This window comes from Mustela lutreola, chromosome 14 (assembly GCF_030435805.1).
Source record: "Mustela lutreola isolate mMusLut2 chromosome 14, mMusLut2.pri, whole genome shotgun sequence".
In the NCBI taxonomy this organism is placed as follows: Eukaryota; Metazoa; Chordata; class Mammalia; order Carnivora; family Mustelidae; genus Mustela; species Mustela lutreola.
Window position 1 is genome coordinate 47,820,985 of NC_081303.1, and position 17,131 is coordinate 47,838,115.

The 17,131-nt window shown below is 41.4% G+C and overlaps 1 protein-coding gene across 1 annotated transcript; it reads left to right on the forward strand.

Annotated features, from left to right (window-relative positions):
* Nucleotides 1–204: 204 nt before the first annotated feature.
* On the forward strand, nucleotides 205–14,125 carry TIMM17A (translocase of inner mitochondrial membrane 17A). Its single transcript, XM_059146082.1, has 6 exons — nucleotides 205–296; nucleotides 4,057–4,156; nucleotides 4,280–4,343; nucleotides 9,169–9,297; nucleotides 10,100–10,210; nucleotides 13,376–14,125. The coding sequence occupies exons 1-6, from the start codon at nucleotides 271–273 to the stop codon at nucleotides 13,459–13,461; spliced, it is 516 nt and encodes a 171-aa protein (XP_059002065.1). The 5' UTR covers nucleotides 205–270; the 3' UTR covers nucleotides 13,462–14,125.
* Nucleotides 14,126–17,131: the final 3,006 nt, after the last annotated feature.

A 17,131-nucleotide genomic window follows, 5' to 3' on the forward strand; every position in this document is an offset into this window, starting at 1 on the left:
TGACCGTGTAACTTGAACTCCCCGCGACTGAGAAGCTACCAGTCCACGCAGCCCAGACTCGTAGCCTTCGAGGACCTGGGCGGGGCCACGGCTGCTACGCAGCGCCTCTGCCCCGCCCCCACGCTGCCCTGAAGTCCAGGTTCCCATTGGTTGCGGGAGGAAAAGGTGAACCAATCCACATAGACCTTAACGCCCTCCTCTCGAGATCACTTCCGCCTCTAGGGTCAGGCTCCACCCACGCCCGGCATCACTCGCGCAGGTGGAGTCAAGATGGAGGAGTACGCGCGAGAACCTTGGTGAGCTTTACCACTGTTACTGCTTTCCTCCTGCCCCTCTACCCACGGTCCTCGTCCTCTCTTGCCCAGTGCGCGGAGGTGCGAATTGAGCTCAGTCGCGGGCTTGCTGACCTGGGTTTGATAAACGTAGGCAGCGCCGTCTTAGAGCAGCCAGCCAGCTTCTCAGCCCTGTACTCCCCGGGCCGCGTGTGGCAGCCTCGCCTCCAACAACCCGGCACCCCGATGACCTTGCATTGGATGAGGAGGCCCATGCTTAGGCTTGACGGAGCCTCGGAACCAGCTCCCAACCCGGGGCGTAGTCGATCTTGGGCGGGGTCCGTAATAAATCCCCTCTGTCTACTGAGGTGACCTTGGACGCGTCCCCACGTCTCGCTTTGCTCAGTTCCTGTGTTGAGGAATGGGCAGGAGGCCGCTGAAAGGGATGCCATTCTTAAGGCATTATTTGTATCGTGACCTGTGTCCGCAGGGCGAAGCATTTTCAAGTGTATGGAACAGAGGTTTTACCTAAAGGGCCTGGGTAAGCTCCTGTAGACAGGAGCCTCGTTTTTACCCTTTGAATTCTGCCTTAAGGGAGAAGGGAGACCGGGATTATCTGGAAAATAGAGATAGTAGCATGTGTTCTTTGAGAAACCATGAACAGAAATTCATGTATTCAGTATTTGAGTGGGGTCTCTGTGCGCACCACTACAGGTTTAAAGAGTAACAGCGTGAATAAATCAGGCACATACATAGTTATAGAACAGGTTAATTGCTGTCAGGTCTCAGATTGCCTAAATTTAAGGCTTCTGGGGGTGTTAAGAGGGGAATCAAATCTGGTTACTGCGTTAATCACCTGTTTATTGGGTTAGAGCAAAAGCCAGCGTCATCTTCAACTTGTGAAAATGCCCACGATTTTATATTACTTTGCCAGCAGTAGCCATGTTACCTGCTTTGTACCTTTTTTTTTTTTTTTAAGTCACTCAAATGGGATACGGGGCATTTTTCAGCATCTTCCGGCTCTTTAAAATTATCAAATGTAATTATCCCCCTTTCTAAAGTGCACAGAATTCAGCACATTGTAGACTGTTAATCAGCTGCTATTGGGTGTAGTATAATGACACAGGCTGGCAGGAGGGTAATTTTTTTTTAACTTTGTTGAATTAAAGATATAAGAATAACGAGTTTTTATCTACTACTTGATGAGGTGGTCCTTTTGCTTTCTCTTAGTGCATATGTCCTGAAGCAACACAATCAGTTATCTAGTTGGTTTTGTAGTCAGATCTGCTTTTGATCTTCTGTATTACCCTGTCTGGTAAGAGCATTTTTTCAAATCCTCCAACCTCAAACTGTAAGAATCTTCGTCCTCCCTCCACACCACCCCACCTCCAAACATATACACCATATGCTGTCTGAATTCTTTCATAACTCTGCCTTTCCATGCCTATTATCACAATCTTACGTGGCATCCTTAAAGCCTTTTGCAACAGCTTCTTAATTGCCCTCATTTCATCCAGCCCATTTTAATACATCATATGGACTTAATCATCCTAAATCCTTCATTTTACCTTTTTTTTTTTTTTTTTTTTCTTCAAAAACCTATAGTCCCAGTGATAAAATGGAAATGATTCGGAGCTTTGGAGTCCTAGCTTTTGCATTTGAATTGTACTGGTTACAACCTATATGATCTTGGGCAGATTACTTAATCTCTGTCTGAGCCTCTGTCCACCGTAAAATGGAGAGGAGACAGGAATACTCTTCTTCACAAAGTTAAAAGTTTAGAAATTCTATTGGAGAATAACCTAACTTTCTTGAAAATCATAGGTCTTATTTGCATCGAAGACATCTAAAACATAGTTGATACTTAACAAATGATAACTTAATCGTGTTATGTTACTTTTTCTCTGTCCCCTGCATTTGTCTAGTATTTCCATTATTTTAGAGTCTAGCTTCAACTTTCCTTCTGTGTAGCCCATCACTTCTCTGTAGGAACATTTTGATTTAGCCAGAGTTCAGAAACTATTTCCATCTTGCCTTTGTTTTATATATCTCTCCTGGAATACTCTGGCTGCTCTCTGATCTGAACCCTGCTGTTCTTTACTGATTTTTTTTAATCCTCAACTAATAAGATCATTTGGACTAGTTCTTTTTAAAGTTACTGGCGCACCACTCTGAGGGAGCCACTAATGCATTCTCCTTTGTCTTTTCTCTATACTTCCCGTTAGTCTTTCTACCATTTTAACACAATTTCCTAATCCTTTTTAGTTTCAAGCACTGCTTCTTAATCTATTAAAGTGAAACCAGGTCACCTGGGATCATGTTGAACTGTAGACTCTGATTCAGTAGGTCCTCGGTAAAGTTTTGCAGTCTGCACATCTGACAAACTCCTAGGTGTTGCTGATTTTGCTTTTAGGATCACAAAAGCAAGCCTTGGTTATTAGCAAGGCCCGAAACATCCTGCTGATGGAGTATGTGCTGCATGAGATATCATTCTGTACAAGGTCCTGATTTGTATTATACTTGAAAAAGAATATGATGTTTTGACTGCAAGGTTTTGTATTCTTGTCCACCAAAGGCATAAATTACTCATTCAAATTCTCTGGGAGCATCTGCTCTCAATTCACAAGTTTACCTGAGCAAAGGGGATTGCCCATAGGTTCATTATGTAGCATTTGACCCTTGAGACTAGATCAAAGAAATTGCTTTTATTTACAGTGAGTCTAAAACGAATTTTTTAAGAAGTTTTATTTATTTGACAGATCACAAGTAGGCAGAGAGGCAGGCAGAGAGAGAGGAGGAAGCAGGCTCCCCGCTGAGCAGAGAGCCTGATGTGGGGCTCAACCCCAGGACCCTGGGATCACGACCTGAGCCAAAGGCAGAGGCTTTAACCCTCTGAGTCACCCAGGCGCCCCTAAAATGAATTTAACCGGGGACACCTGAGTGGCTCAGTTGGTTAAGCATCTGCCTTTGGCTCAGATCACCTCAGGTCAAGTTCCACAGCGGGCTCCTTTCTCAGCTGGGAGCCTGCTTCTCCCTCTGCCTGCTGCTCTTCCTGCTTGTTCTCCCCCCTCTGACAAATAAATAAATAAAATATTTTTTAAAAACTGAATTTAACCATTCACAGACTTTTTTTTTATAATCCAGATCCCTAGAATAGTAGTTCTGTTCTGATTACATTATTCAGGTTTCATCGTGTTGTATAAGTTAGGTCGCTGCATTTGGAAACTGGGTTTACAAATATAACCTCTAAATACTGGACCATGAGAGTATTCTGGTGTGTTAAGTGGACGTAATACAGACCAAAGTTCCAAGTGCTAATGCGACTCAGTGAACCCAGAAAGAATTTCAAACTTTAAAAACTGTTTAAATTGGTTTCCCTATGCCCCTATTGAATCTTCATTTTGGTGGTCTCAACTTTAACTTCTACTGCAGCTGGAGAGCTTACTTCGATCCCTCGGAGATTGGATCAGCATTGAATATGATGTAATTTCCTACATAGTTGTTGAGTCACTGTTGCTCAGTGCCCAGCTGTGCATAGATGTGCTGATTATTAAACGAGAATGAAGCACTGCTAACAATAGGGGGTTAAAGCCGGTACCATTCCCTATGGCTTGGAGCTGAATAGATGTGGATATGTTCAGAATTCTTTTGTCTAAATGTTTATTTTACTGGTTGCGGTGGGCCCTGCATTGGAATCTGTTGCATCCCTTACTGTGTTAGGAAAGAAAGCTTTTATGGTTTATGAAGGAGAAATACAATCATCTTTTTTTCTCCCCGTTCTTAGCCCTTGGCGAATTGTCGATGATTGCGGTGGGGCCTTTACGATGGGTACCATAGGCGGTGGTGTCTTTCAGGCAATAAAAGGTTTTCGAAATTCTCCAGTGGTAAGTAGGTGAATGGTCTTATTTTATCATCACTTAAAATCTGGATTTGCTAGTATCACTGATGGCCCTATCGGTGGGCTGGAAATGTATTGTACTTCTGTATTTTTGGTTGCTTCTTTATAGGGTGTAAACCACAGACTACGAGGGAGTTTGACTGCTATTAAAACCAGGGCTCCGCAGTTGGGAGGTAAGCAGAATTTTCCATTTGTACTTCACAATATCTTTTTTTGTTTGGTTGAAGATGAAGCTTAATTCAGTCTTACAGGAATTACTGTCTCTGTAAGTTCTTCTGGATTTACGGTTTATTCAGAAAGTTAACTGGAATTGCTGCATCCATTCATTGGAAAATTTTGTCTCTGTCCTTCAAACGATCAGTGGTATTTTGGTTTTGGTATTTTTGTTTTTTTTCCTCTTATCCAAAAGGAAGACTGTGTGTGTAAAGCTTAGGTTTGTGAATCAGGAGTGATAGCTTCTGGGGTAATAGAAAGCAGAAGAGAATGTGATCGGAAGGATTGGGTTTCATGAGAGAGAGTGTGATGATGCTGCTCCGGCTCCTCGCCAAGGTTAGGTTTTGGATGTCATGCAGAGGTCGATGCAGAATGTGAAAAGAATTCATTACACTTTTTAAACTTGGTTATTCAGAAGATGGGAGAAGAGAGATGATAAAAAAGCTGGAGTGGGGCACTTGGGTGGCTCAGTGAAGCATCTGCCTTCACCTCAGGTCATGATCCTGGAGTCCCAGGAATGAGCCCCACATCCTGCTCCCTGCTGAGTGGGAAGTCTGCTTCTTGCTCAGAGCCTCCCTCATCTCATGCTCTCTCTCTCTCTCTCTAATAAATAAATAAATAAATAAAAGCTTGGAGGCTATATTCATTTACAAAGATAAAGTCAGGTTGAGGAGACCATGTGGAACACATGAAAAGACTAAATACTTTTAGTCATTCCTAAGTAATTTTGTGTGACAGAAGAAATAGTCTTGTCTTTGTTTTTAGCATATTTTTCTTTGGAAAGACTGGCTGAGAGCTGCCATTTATCGGGTGCTTGCTGTGTGCTAAGCACTTTCCTATGGGTTTTATAGCATTATTTTAATCCTCACAACACCACAAGAGGTAAGTATAATTATCCCCATTTTCCAGATGAGGAAATTGAGGCTGAGTGATGATATATCTTTTTCTTTTTCTTTCCTCTGTAAAATGATACCCTCTGGAAAGTAAATAGTGACTGATTTTCCTGTGCTTTAATGGTTACTTATGTTGTCAAGAAGGGTAAGTAGTATTAAAGCACACACCAACCCTGAACTCCCAATATATGCAGAAGACATACAGGTTTTTGTATGTCTTTTAAGAGGCTGCTTTTATCATATTATGCTTTTTCAATGGATAAAAAAACAATCAGGTAAGGTTAAGCCAAGAGGGAACTTAAGGAGACATGACCACTAAATGTAATTTGGGATCCTGGAACAGAAGGACATAAAAACTAAAGAAATCTGAGTTAAATGTGGACTTAACATTGTGCTGATACTGGGTCATTAATTGTGCAGATGCACCATGGAAATGTAAGATGTTAGAAATTGTAAAACCCAACTAGACTAAGTTGTGGTATGAGTGAATTGGGATTGTTTATTTCAGATCCCCGAGATTGGCTTTTTTTTTTTTTTTTTTTTTAAGGAAACTATTGAGAAATCTTTATGGTGTTTTGCTTTTTAAAAATACTGGAATGACATGGGCACCTGGGTGGCTCAGTGGATTAAGCCTCTGTCTTCAGCTCAAGTCATGATCTCAGGGGATCGAGCCTCGCATAGGCTCTCTGCTCAGTAGGGAGCCTGCTCCCTGCCCCTGCCCTGCCTGCCTCTCTGCCTACTTGTGATCACTCTCTGTCGGATAAATAAAATCTTAAAAAAAAAATAAAAAAGTACTGGGGTGCCATTTTCAATTTAATTCAGTGAGCATTTACTGAGTTTTTCTTTCTCTCTCTTTTTTTTTTTTTCCCCAAGATTTTATTTATTTATTTGACAGAGAGAGATCACAAGTAGGCAGAGAGGCAGGCAGAGAGAGAAGGGAAGCAGGTTCCTCGCCAAGCAGAGAGACCAACTCGGGGCTCGATCCCAGGACCCCAAGATCATGACCCGAGCCAAAGGCAGAGGCTCAACCCACTGAGCCACCCAGGTGCCCTACTGAGTTTTTCTAGTCAAAATCCAGGGGACAAAACAACATGGAAAAATCATACTTGTGTCCTGAAGAGACTTCTATTTTCTTTTTCTTTTTTTAAAATATTTTATTTATGTATTTGACACAAGTAGGCAGAGAGGCAGGCAGAGAGAGAGGAGGAAGTAGGCTCTACTGAGCAGAGAGCCCAATGCGGGGCTTGATCCCAGGACCCTGGGATCATGACCTGAGCCGAAGGCAGAGGCTTTAACCCACTGAGCCACCCAGGCACCCCAAGACTTATATTTTCATAGAGGAAATTTCATGGGGGCTTTTGACACATCCCTGCTATTTGTCAAGAATCTTTTACATTTTGGAACAAGATACCCCAGTCTCGTCTTGTATTTTCCCTCCCCTAGCCATAGAGTCAGCCATTCCACCACAAAGCTCTGGTTCCTTTCAGTTGAGAATGGTGTTTAGAAGCCAAGATCTGAGTACGAAGTGTATCATTGCTTATTGGGGGGTTGTTGTTCCCAGGCTTCTTTGTAATAGAACTTGGGAGTGTATATGTATATATGTAAACACACACAACACAAATCTGTATCTATATCTATATCTATATCTATATCTGTATTTGTACATACATGTTGAAAATCATGACTTCACACCAGAACCTCAGTTCCAATCCAGCCGCATAAGGTTTATTCTTACTTTCTCCCTTTTTATATGAATACCTCCATCTTTGTCCTGCCTGGGCAGTGGCACCCCACCCAGGGGATGCCTTTCCACATGAATACATGAAACTCCATGCCAGGCTGAGGTCCCTACCTTATCCTGCTTTGGCTCTGGCTCCTCACACTGGGCCACCCTTCTGGTAGACAGCCTTCTCACCCTGCTTGCACTCAGTCTTATTCTCATCAGTAACCATAGCTTATTCTGGCAGTTATTTTTGGAGGATGGGCAGGTTTCAGACTCTCGTGAGGGATTGGGAGAGTCTTGTTTGAGGAATTTAGTGAATTCTAATATACCAAGGCATCAGATCTCTCCCAGGACGTAGAATTACTGAGTTAGAGGAAAGAACTAGTTTATTAGTTTATTTTTATCTATGTGGTATCTAGTATTGGACCAGAAATGAGGGCTTATGGTATACTGAAACTGGTTATCTACTAGATTTAATGGATAATGTGAAAACCGAAAAAGGATTCTGGTGATGATCTGGTTCTGACATTTGGAGGAACCTAGTGTGTTGCCCTTACTAACATATCCCTACTATTTTGAGATTTCACAGGGTAAAAAATAAATTGATTAGGTCCCCTTTTGGGCAGTTTTTCTTCTTTAATCATAATAAATATAACCACTCTTTATACAGTGCAAGTCATGTGCACTCATGATAGAGAATTAGGATGTTAGACAGACATGAAGAAATTAAGTCATGTGTCACATCACCCAGAGATGCTGCCAGTTAAAATCTTTGTGTTGTCCAAAGTTTTTTGTGTGCTTGTATATGTGTATGTGTGGGTATTTGTTTCTTATTTGACAAAATTGTTTAGGAAAAGTTTAGGTGCCAGGTAATTTGATTTGGTGTGGTTTTTAGTTTCATGCTTGAGGAATAAAGGATAGAAAGGAGAGAGGCTAGGTAATTTCTCTCCCCTTGATGTTCCATAATTCTAACTATTTGTATCATCCATTAGCCACCTTAGCATGTATTGGCCTACACCTCTAATACATTCCAGGATAGCTGGAGTTCTTTTGTATCTCTGTTGGTGATTTTTTTTTTAGAGTATTATATATGCTCAGTGATACTTACTGAAGAAAAGAAAAAATAGAGGTAAGATAGAGCTATAAAAGGAGAAAGAAGGAAGAAGCAGGGTGGCTTTGTTGTGTTTATTGCTTTTTAAACAGAGATATTTGGTTCTGAAAGGAAGATTTGAATGTGTTTAGCCTGACTCTTCTAGGCTTGGCTTATTTCTTTTAGGCTTTGGGCCATTGCTAATTTTCAAGCTGATACCATACAATCCACGCTTTATTGAAAAGATAAGTATTGGGGGTGCCTGGGTGGCTCAGTGGGTTAAGTCTCTGCCTTCGGCTCAGGTCATGATCCCAGGGTATCGAGCCCCACATTGGGCTCTCTGCTCAGCGGGGAGCCTCCTTCCCTCTCTCTCTCTCTGTGCCTGCCTCTCTGCCTACTTGTGATCTCTGTCTGTCAAATAAATAAATAAAAATCTTAAAAAAAAAAAAGAAAGAAAGAAAAGAAAAGAAAAGTATTCGGACTGTTGGTTCAGTGCTTATCCAAACTTGTGTTTGCATGTATTTGTTTGGAGTGTGAGAGTTTTTAAGAATATAGTGTTGTTGGGGCGCCTGGCTGGCTCAGAGGGTTAAGCCACTGCCTTCGGCTCAGGTCATGATCTCAGGGTCCTGGGATCGAGTCCCGCATCGGGCTCTCTGCTCGGCAGGAAGCCTGCTTCCCTCTCTCTCTCTCTCTCTCTGCCTGCCTCTTCGTCTACTTGTGATCTCTCTGTCTGTCAAACAAATAAATAAAATCTTTAAAAAAAAAAAAAAAAAGAATATAGTGTTGTTATTTAAAGTTATTTTCGGGGACGCCTGGGTGGCTCAGTTGGTTGAACGACTGCCTTCAGCTCAGGTCATGATCCTGGAGTCACGGGATTGAGTCCCGCATCGCGCTCCCAGCTCCATGGGGAGTCTGCTTCTCTCTCTGACCTTCTCGTTCATGCTCTCTCTCACTGTCTCTCTCTCAAGTAAATAAATAAAATCTTTAAAAAAAATAAAATAAAATAAAGTTATTTTCGACTGCTATATTTTAGATATAAGATGAAAAAACGAAATTTCTTTTGTTTTTAAATAAAACAGGTAGCTTTGCAGTTTGGGGAGGTTTATTTTCCATGATTGACTGCAGTATGGTTCAAGTCAGGGGGAAAGAAGATCCCTGGAACTCCATCACAAGTGGTGCCTTAACAGGAGCCATACTGGCAGCCAGAAGTAAGCAATCATTATCTAAAAAAGAGGGAAAAGTAAGCCGTCATTACAGACACACTCGTAAAAGCAAGACTTTTTGGAAAACCTTATCTGTCTTAATTTAGTTATCTCTAATAAATCAAAAAGCATTGCTTAACTCAGCATAGCATGACTGTATATGGCAATTTTGGGGAAGAAAATTAATTTGGAACATTTAAGAATGAGAGCATGGGGTTCTAACCTATGCAGTGGTTAAGAGCAGTTCAAGTTCCAGTTCTGCCATTTAGTAACGTGTGACTGGGCATTTTGCCAAACTTTTTGTGACAACCATAGTTTCCTCATTGGCACTCTGGAGTTAATAATCATACCTGCCATATAGTATTGTTATGAATGAGGAACTTAGAACCATCTTCTGGATCTTTGGGTCAGAAAGCAAATACAGAATTTGGGGGTGGGGGTTTAGTGGTTTAGGTAAGGATCTGTAAACTTTTTCTGTAAAGAGCCAGATGGTAAATATTTTAGACTTTGTAGGGCTGTGGGGGTCTTTGCCAACAGATGCTTAGCTCTATGATAATAACATGAAAACAGCCACGGATGATATATAAATGAATGAGCATGACTGTGCTAATAAAACTTTACGTAAACAGGCAATGAACTGGATTTGACCTATGGACCTTAGTTTGTTGACAACCTGGTTTTTAGCCAGTGAGAAAGGAGGGTTGGGAATGAGGGTAGCATGAACCCTGCAGACAGCTCTTTCCTTTACTGAGTCTTCTTTTAAACTAGTTTTCTATTAAAGTAATCTCTTTGTTATTATTGTATCCAGATGGACCAGTGGCCATGGTTGGGTCAGCAGCGATGGGTGGCATTCTCCTAGCTTTAATTGAAGGAGCTGGTATCTTGTTGACAAGATTTGCCTCTGCCCAGTTTCCCAATGGTGAGTCTTCTTCCTGCTTACTACCATAGCTCAGACGCTGGAATGGCCTCTTGATACTTAGAGCGAACCTGTCTTCTAAAATATGGTAGTTTGTGATTTCTGCATTTGCCATTGTTCATGAGGATTACGATAATAGGCCCTGGTTCTATTTGAAATGGTAGATGTGGCTGTGGTTATTGTGTTTAACCACAGTAACCAAAATGCTTAGTTAGATGGTTTGCTGTTGATCCTTCTTATAGTTCTCAGGTTTTTTTTTTTTTTTTTTTTTTAAGATTTTTATTTATTTATTTATTTGACAGAGAGAAATCACAAATAGGCAGAGAGGCAGGCAGAGAGAGAGAGGAGGAAGCAGGCTCCCTGCTGAGCAGAGAGCCCGATGCGGGACTCGATCCCAGGACCCTGAGATCATGACCTGAGCCGAAGGCAGCAGCTTAACCACTGAGCCACCCAGGCGCCCAGTTCTCAGGTTTTGTCAGTGCTTGTGTGCATATTTCTAAGAAATTGCCAGTCATTTTAGAGGTGTTTGAAGAAAGGTCCTTGCAGATGTGTGACAGTAATGGTAGTCCATCCACAACCTCTTACTGTACATGTATGTATGTGCCAGGCACTGTTCTAGATGCTGGGATATAGTGGGAACCAAGCACTTAAATTCAGGTGGGAGGAGACCAGCTAACATGTTCACAGATAAATGAGATTTGATTGTTTTGCTTGCTTCGAAGAGGATGAAATAGAGTGATAGAAAGTAGCTATGTTTGGGAGGGTCACTTAACAGTTGGCAGGGGAAATTTTTTTGAGAGGTTGGTAAAATAATTTGTTGCTGATTGTTCCTTTTATCTGATATATAGGGAAAAGTTAAATCATGGGCTGAGTGATCATTACATGGTCACGTAGTATTTGCTCAGCTGTTAAATTGTGTACCTTCTGGTAACCGCAGAAAACTTCAGTTGTCTGTAAAGGGCCAGTGTTCCTTGACATTGGAAGGAAGAATAAAGATAATCATGAGGGTTTAGTAGGAAAAATTTGACCTGGCATTTGGGGAAGGAAATATACAGAATAGCGACACATGTTGAAAATTATTTTTGGAGCCTGGAAAAGATTCAGCATAGAGTTAGGAATAGATCATAGTTCCCAGTTTGATTTGATTTCCCTGAGGCGCCTAGCAAGGGATTCAGTGTCTCTTTGGCACAGTTGGTAAACACTGCTCAGTAGATGCCAGGGGTGTTCTAGGGACCTCCTAGATCCTCTCACTTTCTGTTCCTGCTTTTTAATCATTACTTCTGAGTTAATAATCTGTTATGATGGACACATTCTAATTTTGCTTCTTAGTTTGTTTTTATCACTTTGGTGTGAAAGGCTTCACATAAAACATCAGAAAAGTTTACTTTTTTTCAGAAATTCAGAAACATGTAACAAAAACGTCAGTTATGTTGTCTTTCTTTCTTTCTTTCTTTTTTTAAAGATTTTATTTATTTATTTGACAGAGAGAGATCACAAGTAGGCAGAGAGGCAGGCAGAGAGAGAGAGGAGGAAGCAGGCTCCCTGCTGAGCAGAGAGCCCGATGTGGGACTCGATCCCAGGACCCTGAGATCATGACCTGAGCCGAAGGCAGCGACTTAACCCACTGAGCCACCCAGGCGCCCCTCTTTTTTGTTTTTTTAAGTAGGTTCTTCACCCTGGGGGCTCAAACTCACGACTCAGATAAAGAGTCTCATGCTCTACTGACTGAGCCAGCCAGGCGTCCCAAGTTACATTGTGTTATAGAAATTAGTCTAGGTTACTTTGCTTTAGCCTTTTTTCCTCAGAGGAAATCCTTAAAAGAACTATATTTGAGATAGGAGATGCGTTTCTGAAAAGCTGTGTTGGGAAATCTTTGAAGAGTTAATCATATTTTTCGAATTAACTGATGTGAAAAAGTTTTTAAAACAGTGGGAAATAAATGAAGTAAAAGTATCTAAGTAATAATGATTATCTTTGGTTTATCTGTTTCTCTAGTTTTCTGAAATGAACAGATAATGCTTTTATAGTGGGAAAAAAAATGTATCATTGGATTGAAGCATTGGAAAGCTTCAGGGAATTTTATCACTGCCCTCTTTCTCTCTTCTGTACAGTTATGTTTTAGTCTGCTTTAGTTTCCCTGAGGAAAATAATTGTGATTATGCCCATAAAAGTCTTTTTTTTTTAAAAGATTTTATTTATTTATTTGTCAGAGAGAGGGAGAGCGAGAAAGCGAGCACAGGCAGGCAGAGGCAGAGGGAGAAGCAGGCTCCCTGCTGAGCAAGGAGCCCGATGGTGGGACTCCATCCCAGGACGCTGGGATCATGACCTGAGCCGAAGGCAGCTGCTTAACCAACTGAGCCACCCAGGCGTCCCCCCCCCCCTTTTTTTTTAAGAGCCACATTTTTGGGGGGTGCATTGGGTGGCTCATCCTGTTAAGCATCTGACTTTGCTTTTGGATCTGGTCTTGATCTCGGGGTTGTAATATTGAGCCTGTGTCCATCTGCGTCGTGCCCAGCCTAGGCTTACATTTCTCCCTCTCCCTTTGCCTCTGCCGCCCCCCACCTCCCCAACTCACACCCTTCACACTTGCTCTTTCTCTCAAATAAATCTTAAACAAAACAAAACACTTTTTTCCCTCAGTTCACAGGCCCTCCCATCCTTTGAAAACTAAATATTATAAGACTTTGTTCTACAGCAAACTAGGGGATGTCTTCCCATTTCGGAACTCATTCTCTAACTGGTTGTATAAACCGGGTTACTGATTGCTCTTAAAACATGACTAAGATACTTAAACTTTGTGAAAATAATTTTAAATAGCTACTGAAAAATATGTCAAGATGTGCGAGATTTTTGCCATCTTTATAGCAGCCTGTTACAGCAATTGCTTTAAAAACTTGAATTCACTTCTTGCTATAATTAACCCATCGGACTTTCCTGGCATACCCATTGAGAGCTGTTCATTCTGGAGCATAAGGGAAGCCAGGCTGTCGTGATTTACCACATTTGGAGGCACTCTCATGAAAATTTAGGCAGTAGAAATTCAGAGGACAGCTCTAAGGTAGCACATTATTGTTACTGAGTTGATTGATTTGCTCTCTACAGAGACTTGTTCTTTTTAATTGTGTAATAGTAAGGTGGTTTTAAGATTCTTTTCTTTCTTAACTGCAGGTCCTCAGTTCACTGAAGACCCTTCTCAGCTGCCTTCAGCCCAGTTACCATCTTCACCTTTTGGAGACTATCGACAATATCAGTAGGACTTCTTTCCCAGGATTTCTGTAACAGAATGAGCTGTAGTTCAAGAAGGAATTTCAGAAGATAAGTTATAGTCTGTTTTTAAAGCCACAGGTGGGACAGCTATGGCCAAATAGGCTTTGAAGAGACATTTAGCTCTTTTTTCTATTTAAGGGAACATTGCAGGGGTGGGGCGAAGACATTAAAAGATAATACATTTATTTATTCACAGTTGGATTGCATTTGTGATCAAAATAAATGTCTAATACCTTTAAAAGAAAATATAATAAATGCTTAGAAGATGAAGGACTACAGGGCAAACAACAGTGAGACGTGATCATCATTTCTTTGGGGATTTCTCTGCCTGGTTTTGTGTGTTCTGTCAGCCAAACAATAAAAAACTGGAATTCGCTCTTTCTTTTAAGATAAGTTGTACAGTTCTACTTTTCAACCTCGAATACTTCAGATAATGCAAATTGTGTTGAAAATTGCATGATTTATACTTAGGCTCTCATCTCACTTGAAGTAAATTATGTATGAGAAGAATTATACAGAGTTAACACGGATTGTCTCACAGTAGATACTGTGTGGATTGAAGGGTGAGATGAAGTACCCTTTACTTTGAAAGTAAAATATGTGATTTTTTGGTTTTGAAGATGTCAGATGTAAAATTTCCTTTACCTTTGAGGCTCCTGTGTCTTGATTCTTTTTTTTTTTAAATATATAAAGATTTTTATTTATTTATTTAGAGCGAGTTTGGGGGGACGGGGTGAGGAGCAGAAGGAGAGAGAGAATCCCAAGTCGAATCCATGCTGAGCATGGAGCCCGACTTAGGGCTCGATCCCAGGACTCTGAGATCATGGCCCAAGCTGATACCAAGAGCCAGACGCTCAACTGACTGAGCCACCCAGGTGCCCCTCCCGTGTCTTGATTCTTGATAATCAGCAGCCTCACCAAAAACAACTTCCTTCCAATTCTACCTAATTCTATACAAGAAGAATTCATGCAGGGTATAGTAAGCCCTGGAAAAGTTTGGTATTTACTGTGTGCTTGAAAATAAAATGTATGCTGGTTTTAATGTGTTCCAAGTCCCCTGAAGCTAATCTTCATAAAGGGTGTATTTTGGGGTCTGATTGAGCCTGGAAAATGGATTAGCATTTCAGAATAGGCCATTTTACTGTTAATATTGGAAATGACATGTGGCCTTACAGAAAGCATGATGCTGTTATCCATTTTCCTACATCTGTGCAAGATGGAGAACAAAGCCGTGTGGCTATGGCGAACACATAGTTCTCTTTTGGCCCAATGCCATACACATAGTAAGCATTTAATTACTAATTGTGGTTTCATCTTTTTTCTGCTTGGTAGGATATATATAAAATACTATTTATCATTTTAACCATTTGTAAGTGTAGAGTTCACTGGCATTTAAATATAGTTCAGTGTTGCATAATCATCACAATTATGTATATCCAAAACTTCTTATTATCACCAACATCAATTCTGTACCCATTGAACAATAACTTCCCATCCCTGTGCCTCCCCCCATCCCTGTAACCACAGTGCTACTTCCTGTCTCTGAACAAGCCTATGAGGTACCTCTATAAGTGGAATCATACAGTGTTTGTCCTTTGTCTTATTTCATTTAGCATAGTGTTTGAAGGTCCATCTGGTTTTTCTTTTTAAAGATTTTATTTATTTATTTGAGAGAACGAGTGGGAGGAGGGGCAGAAGGAGAAGAAGCAGACACCCCGCAGAGCTGGGAGCCCAGCACAGGACTCTATCCCAGGACCCTGGGATTGTGACCCGAGCAAAAGGCAGATGCTTACCTGATTGAGCCATCCAGGTGTCCCGAGGCTCCATCTATTTTGTCACATATATCAAAATTTCATTTCTTTTGATAGCTGATTAAATATTCCATTGTATGTATATACCACATTTTATTTATATATTCATCCACTGACGGATACTTGGGTCACTTCCACCTTTTGACTGTTGTGAAGAATGCTGCTGTGAGCGTGGGTTAGTCCCTGCTTGCATCCCTGCTTACTGTTCTTTAGGATACATACCTGGGAGCAGATACTGGGGCTTCTGGTAGTTCTATGTTTAACTTCATGAGGAACCGCCAAACTTCTCCACAGCAGATGCACCATTTTATGCTCCCCCCAGCAATGCACAAGGGTTCCAATTTCTCCACATCCTCCCTTACCCCAATTATTTTCCTTTTCAAAAAAATTATAGTCATTCTAGTAAGTGTAAGGTGTTACCTCATGGGTTTGATTTACATTCTCCTAATGACGGGGCATCTGGGTGGCTCAGTGGGTTAAAGCCTCTGCCTTCGGCTCAGGTCATGATCCCAGGGTCCTGGGATCAAGCCCCACATTGGGCTCTGCACAGCCAGGAGCCTGCTTCCTCCTTCTCTCTACCGGCCTCTCTGCCTACTTGTGATCTCTGTCAAATTAAAAAAAAAAAAAAAAGAAATTCTAATGACAAATGATACTGTGCTTATTGGCCATTTGTGTGTCATCTATGGAGATTTGTTCTTAAGAGAACTCTAACTTTCAGCCACAAACACAAGGGGATGGCTATTGGAAGAGCAGTTCAAAGCTGAGAAAATGTTTAATTGCATACAGTTCTCAAGATCTGAATTCCTTCTCTTAAATGGTATATCAGTTTGGAAAGTAAGTTCCTTTCTTATGAGTTCTGATTCTTTAAATATTGGGTATTATGTGATGTTGATATGTTTTTGCCATTTTATTTATTTATTTTTATTTTTAAAAAATATTTTTGTTATTTATCTGACAGATCACAAGTAGAGAGGCAGGCAGAGAGGGAGAGGAGGAAGCAGGCTCCCCGCTGAGCAGAGAGCCTGATGCAGGGCCTGATCCTAGGACCCTGGGATTGTGACCTGAGCTGAAGGCAGAGGCTTTAGCCCACTGAGCCACTCAGGCCCCCGGTGTTTTTGCCATTTTATTGGTTAACTCTGGTATCTTAAACTCAGCATTCTGAAGCAATCCTTGGTTACAGATGAGATTTCTGGAATTAGGAGTAGAGTAGAAAAGAAAAAGTTTGAAAAAGATGGAAAACCAGTTCTTTTTGAATAGTATTTCTATTGCTATTTTTAGAATGGGGAGGGGCAGAGGGAGAATCTTAAGCTGGTTCCACACCCAACGCAGAGCCCAATGCAGGGCCTGATCTCATGACCTAGAGATCATGACCTGAGCAGAAATCAGGGGTTGCACACTTAACTTACTGAGCTATCCAGGTGCCCCAAAGAGAAGAATTTTAAATTTCCACCATATGCAGGACACCTGGTAGAATAAAACCTTGCGGGGCGCCTGGGTGGCTCAGTGGGTTAAGCCTCTGCCTTTGGCTCAGGTTATGATCTCAGCGTCCTGGGATGGAGCCCCGCGTCAGGCTCTCTGCTCAGTGGGGAGCCTGCTTCCTCCTCTCTCTCTGCCTGCCTCTCTGCCTACTTGTGATATCTCTGTCAAATAAATAAATAAAATCTTTAAAACAAACAAACAAAAAACCTTGCTAGCATGTTTCCCAGGCTTCCTGCCTCTCCTACTTGGTTGATATTCTCCTTACTCTTCACATCGTGCAGTTAGGAGAGGCTTCGCTTTCTTTTTTTTTTTTTTTTTTTTCCTTCAAGATTTATGTATTTGACAGAGAGAGAGATCACAAGTAGGA

Excerpts from the sequence above, each read along its gene's own strand:
- TIMM17A (XM_059146082.1), top strand. The coding sequence starts at position 271 with ATGGAGGAGTACGCGCGAGAACCTTG. Across the intron at positions 4,157-4,279 it reads GTTTTCGAAATTCTCCAGTG|GGTGTAAACCACAGACTACG; the intron begins GTAAGTAGGTGA and ends GCTTCTTTATAG. Across the intron at positions 9,298-10,099 it reads AGCCATACTGGCAGCCAGAA|ATGGACCAGTGGCCATGGTT; the intron begins GTAAGCAATCAT and ends TATTGTATCCAG.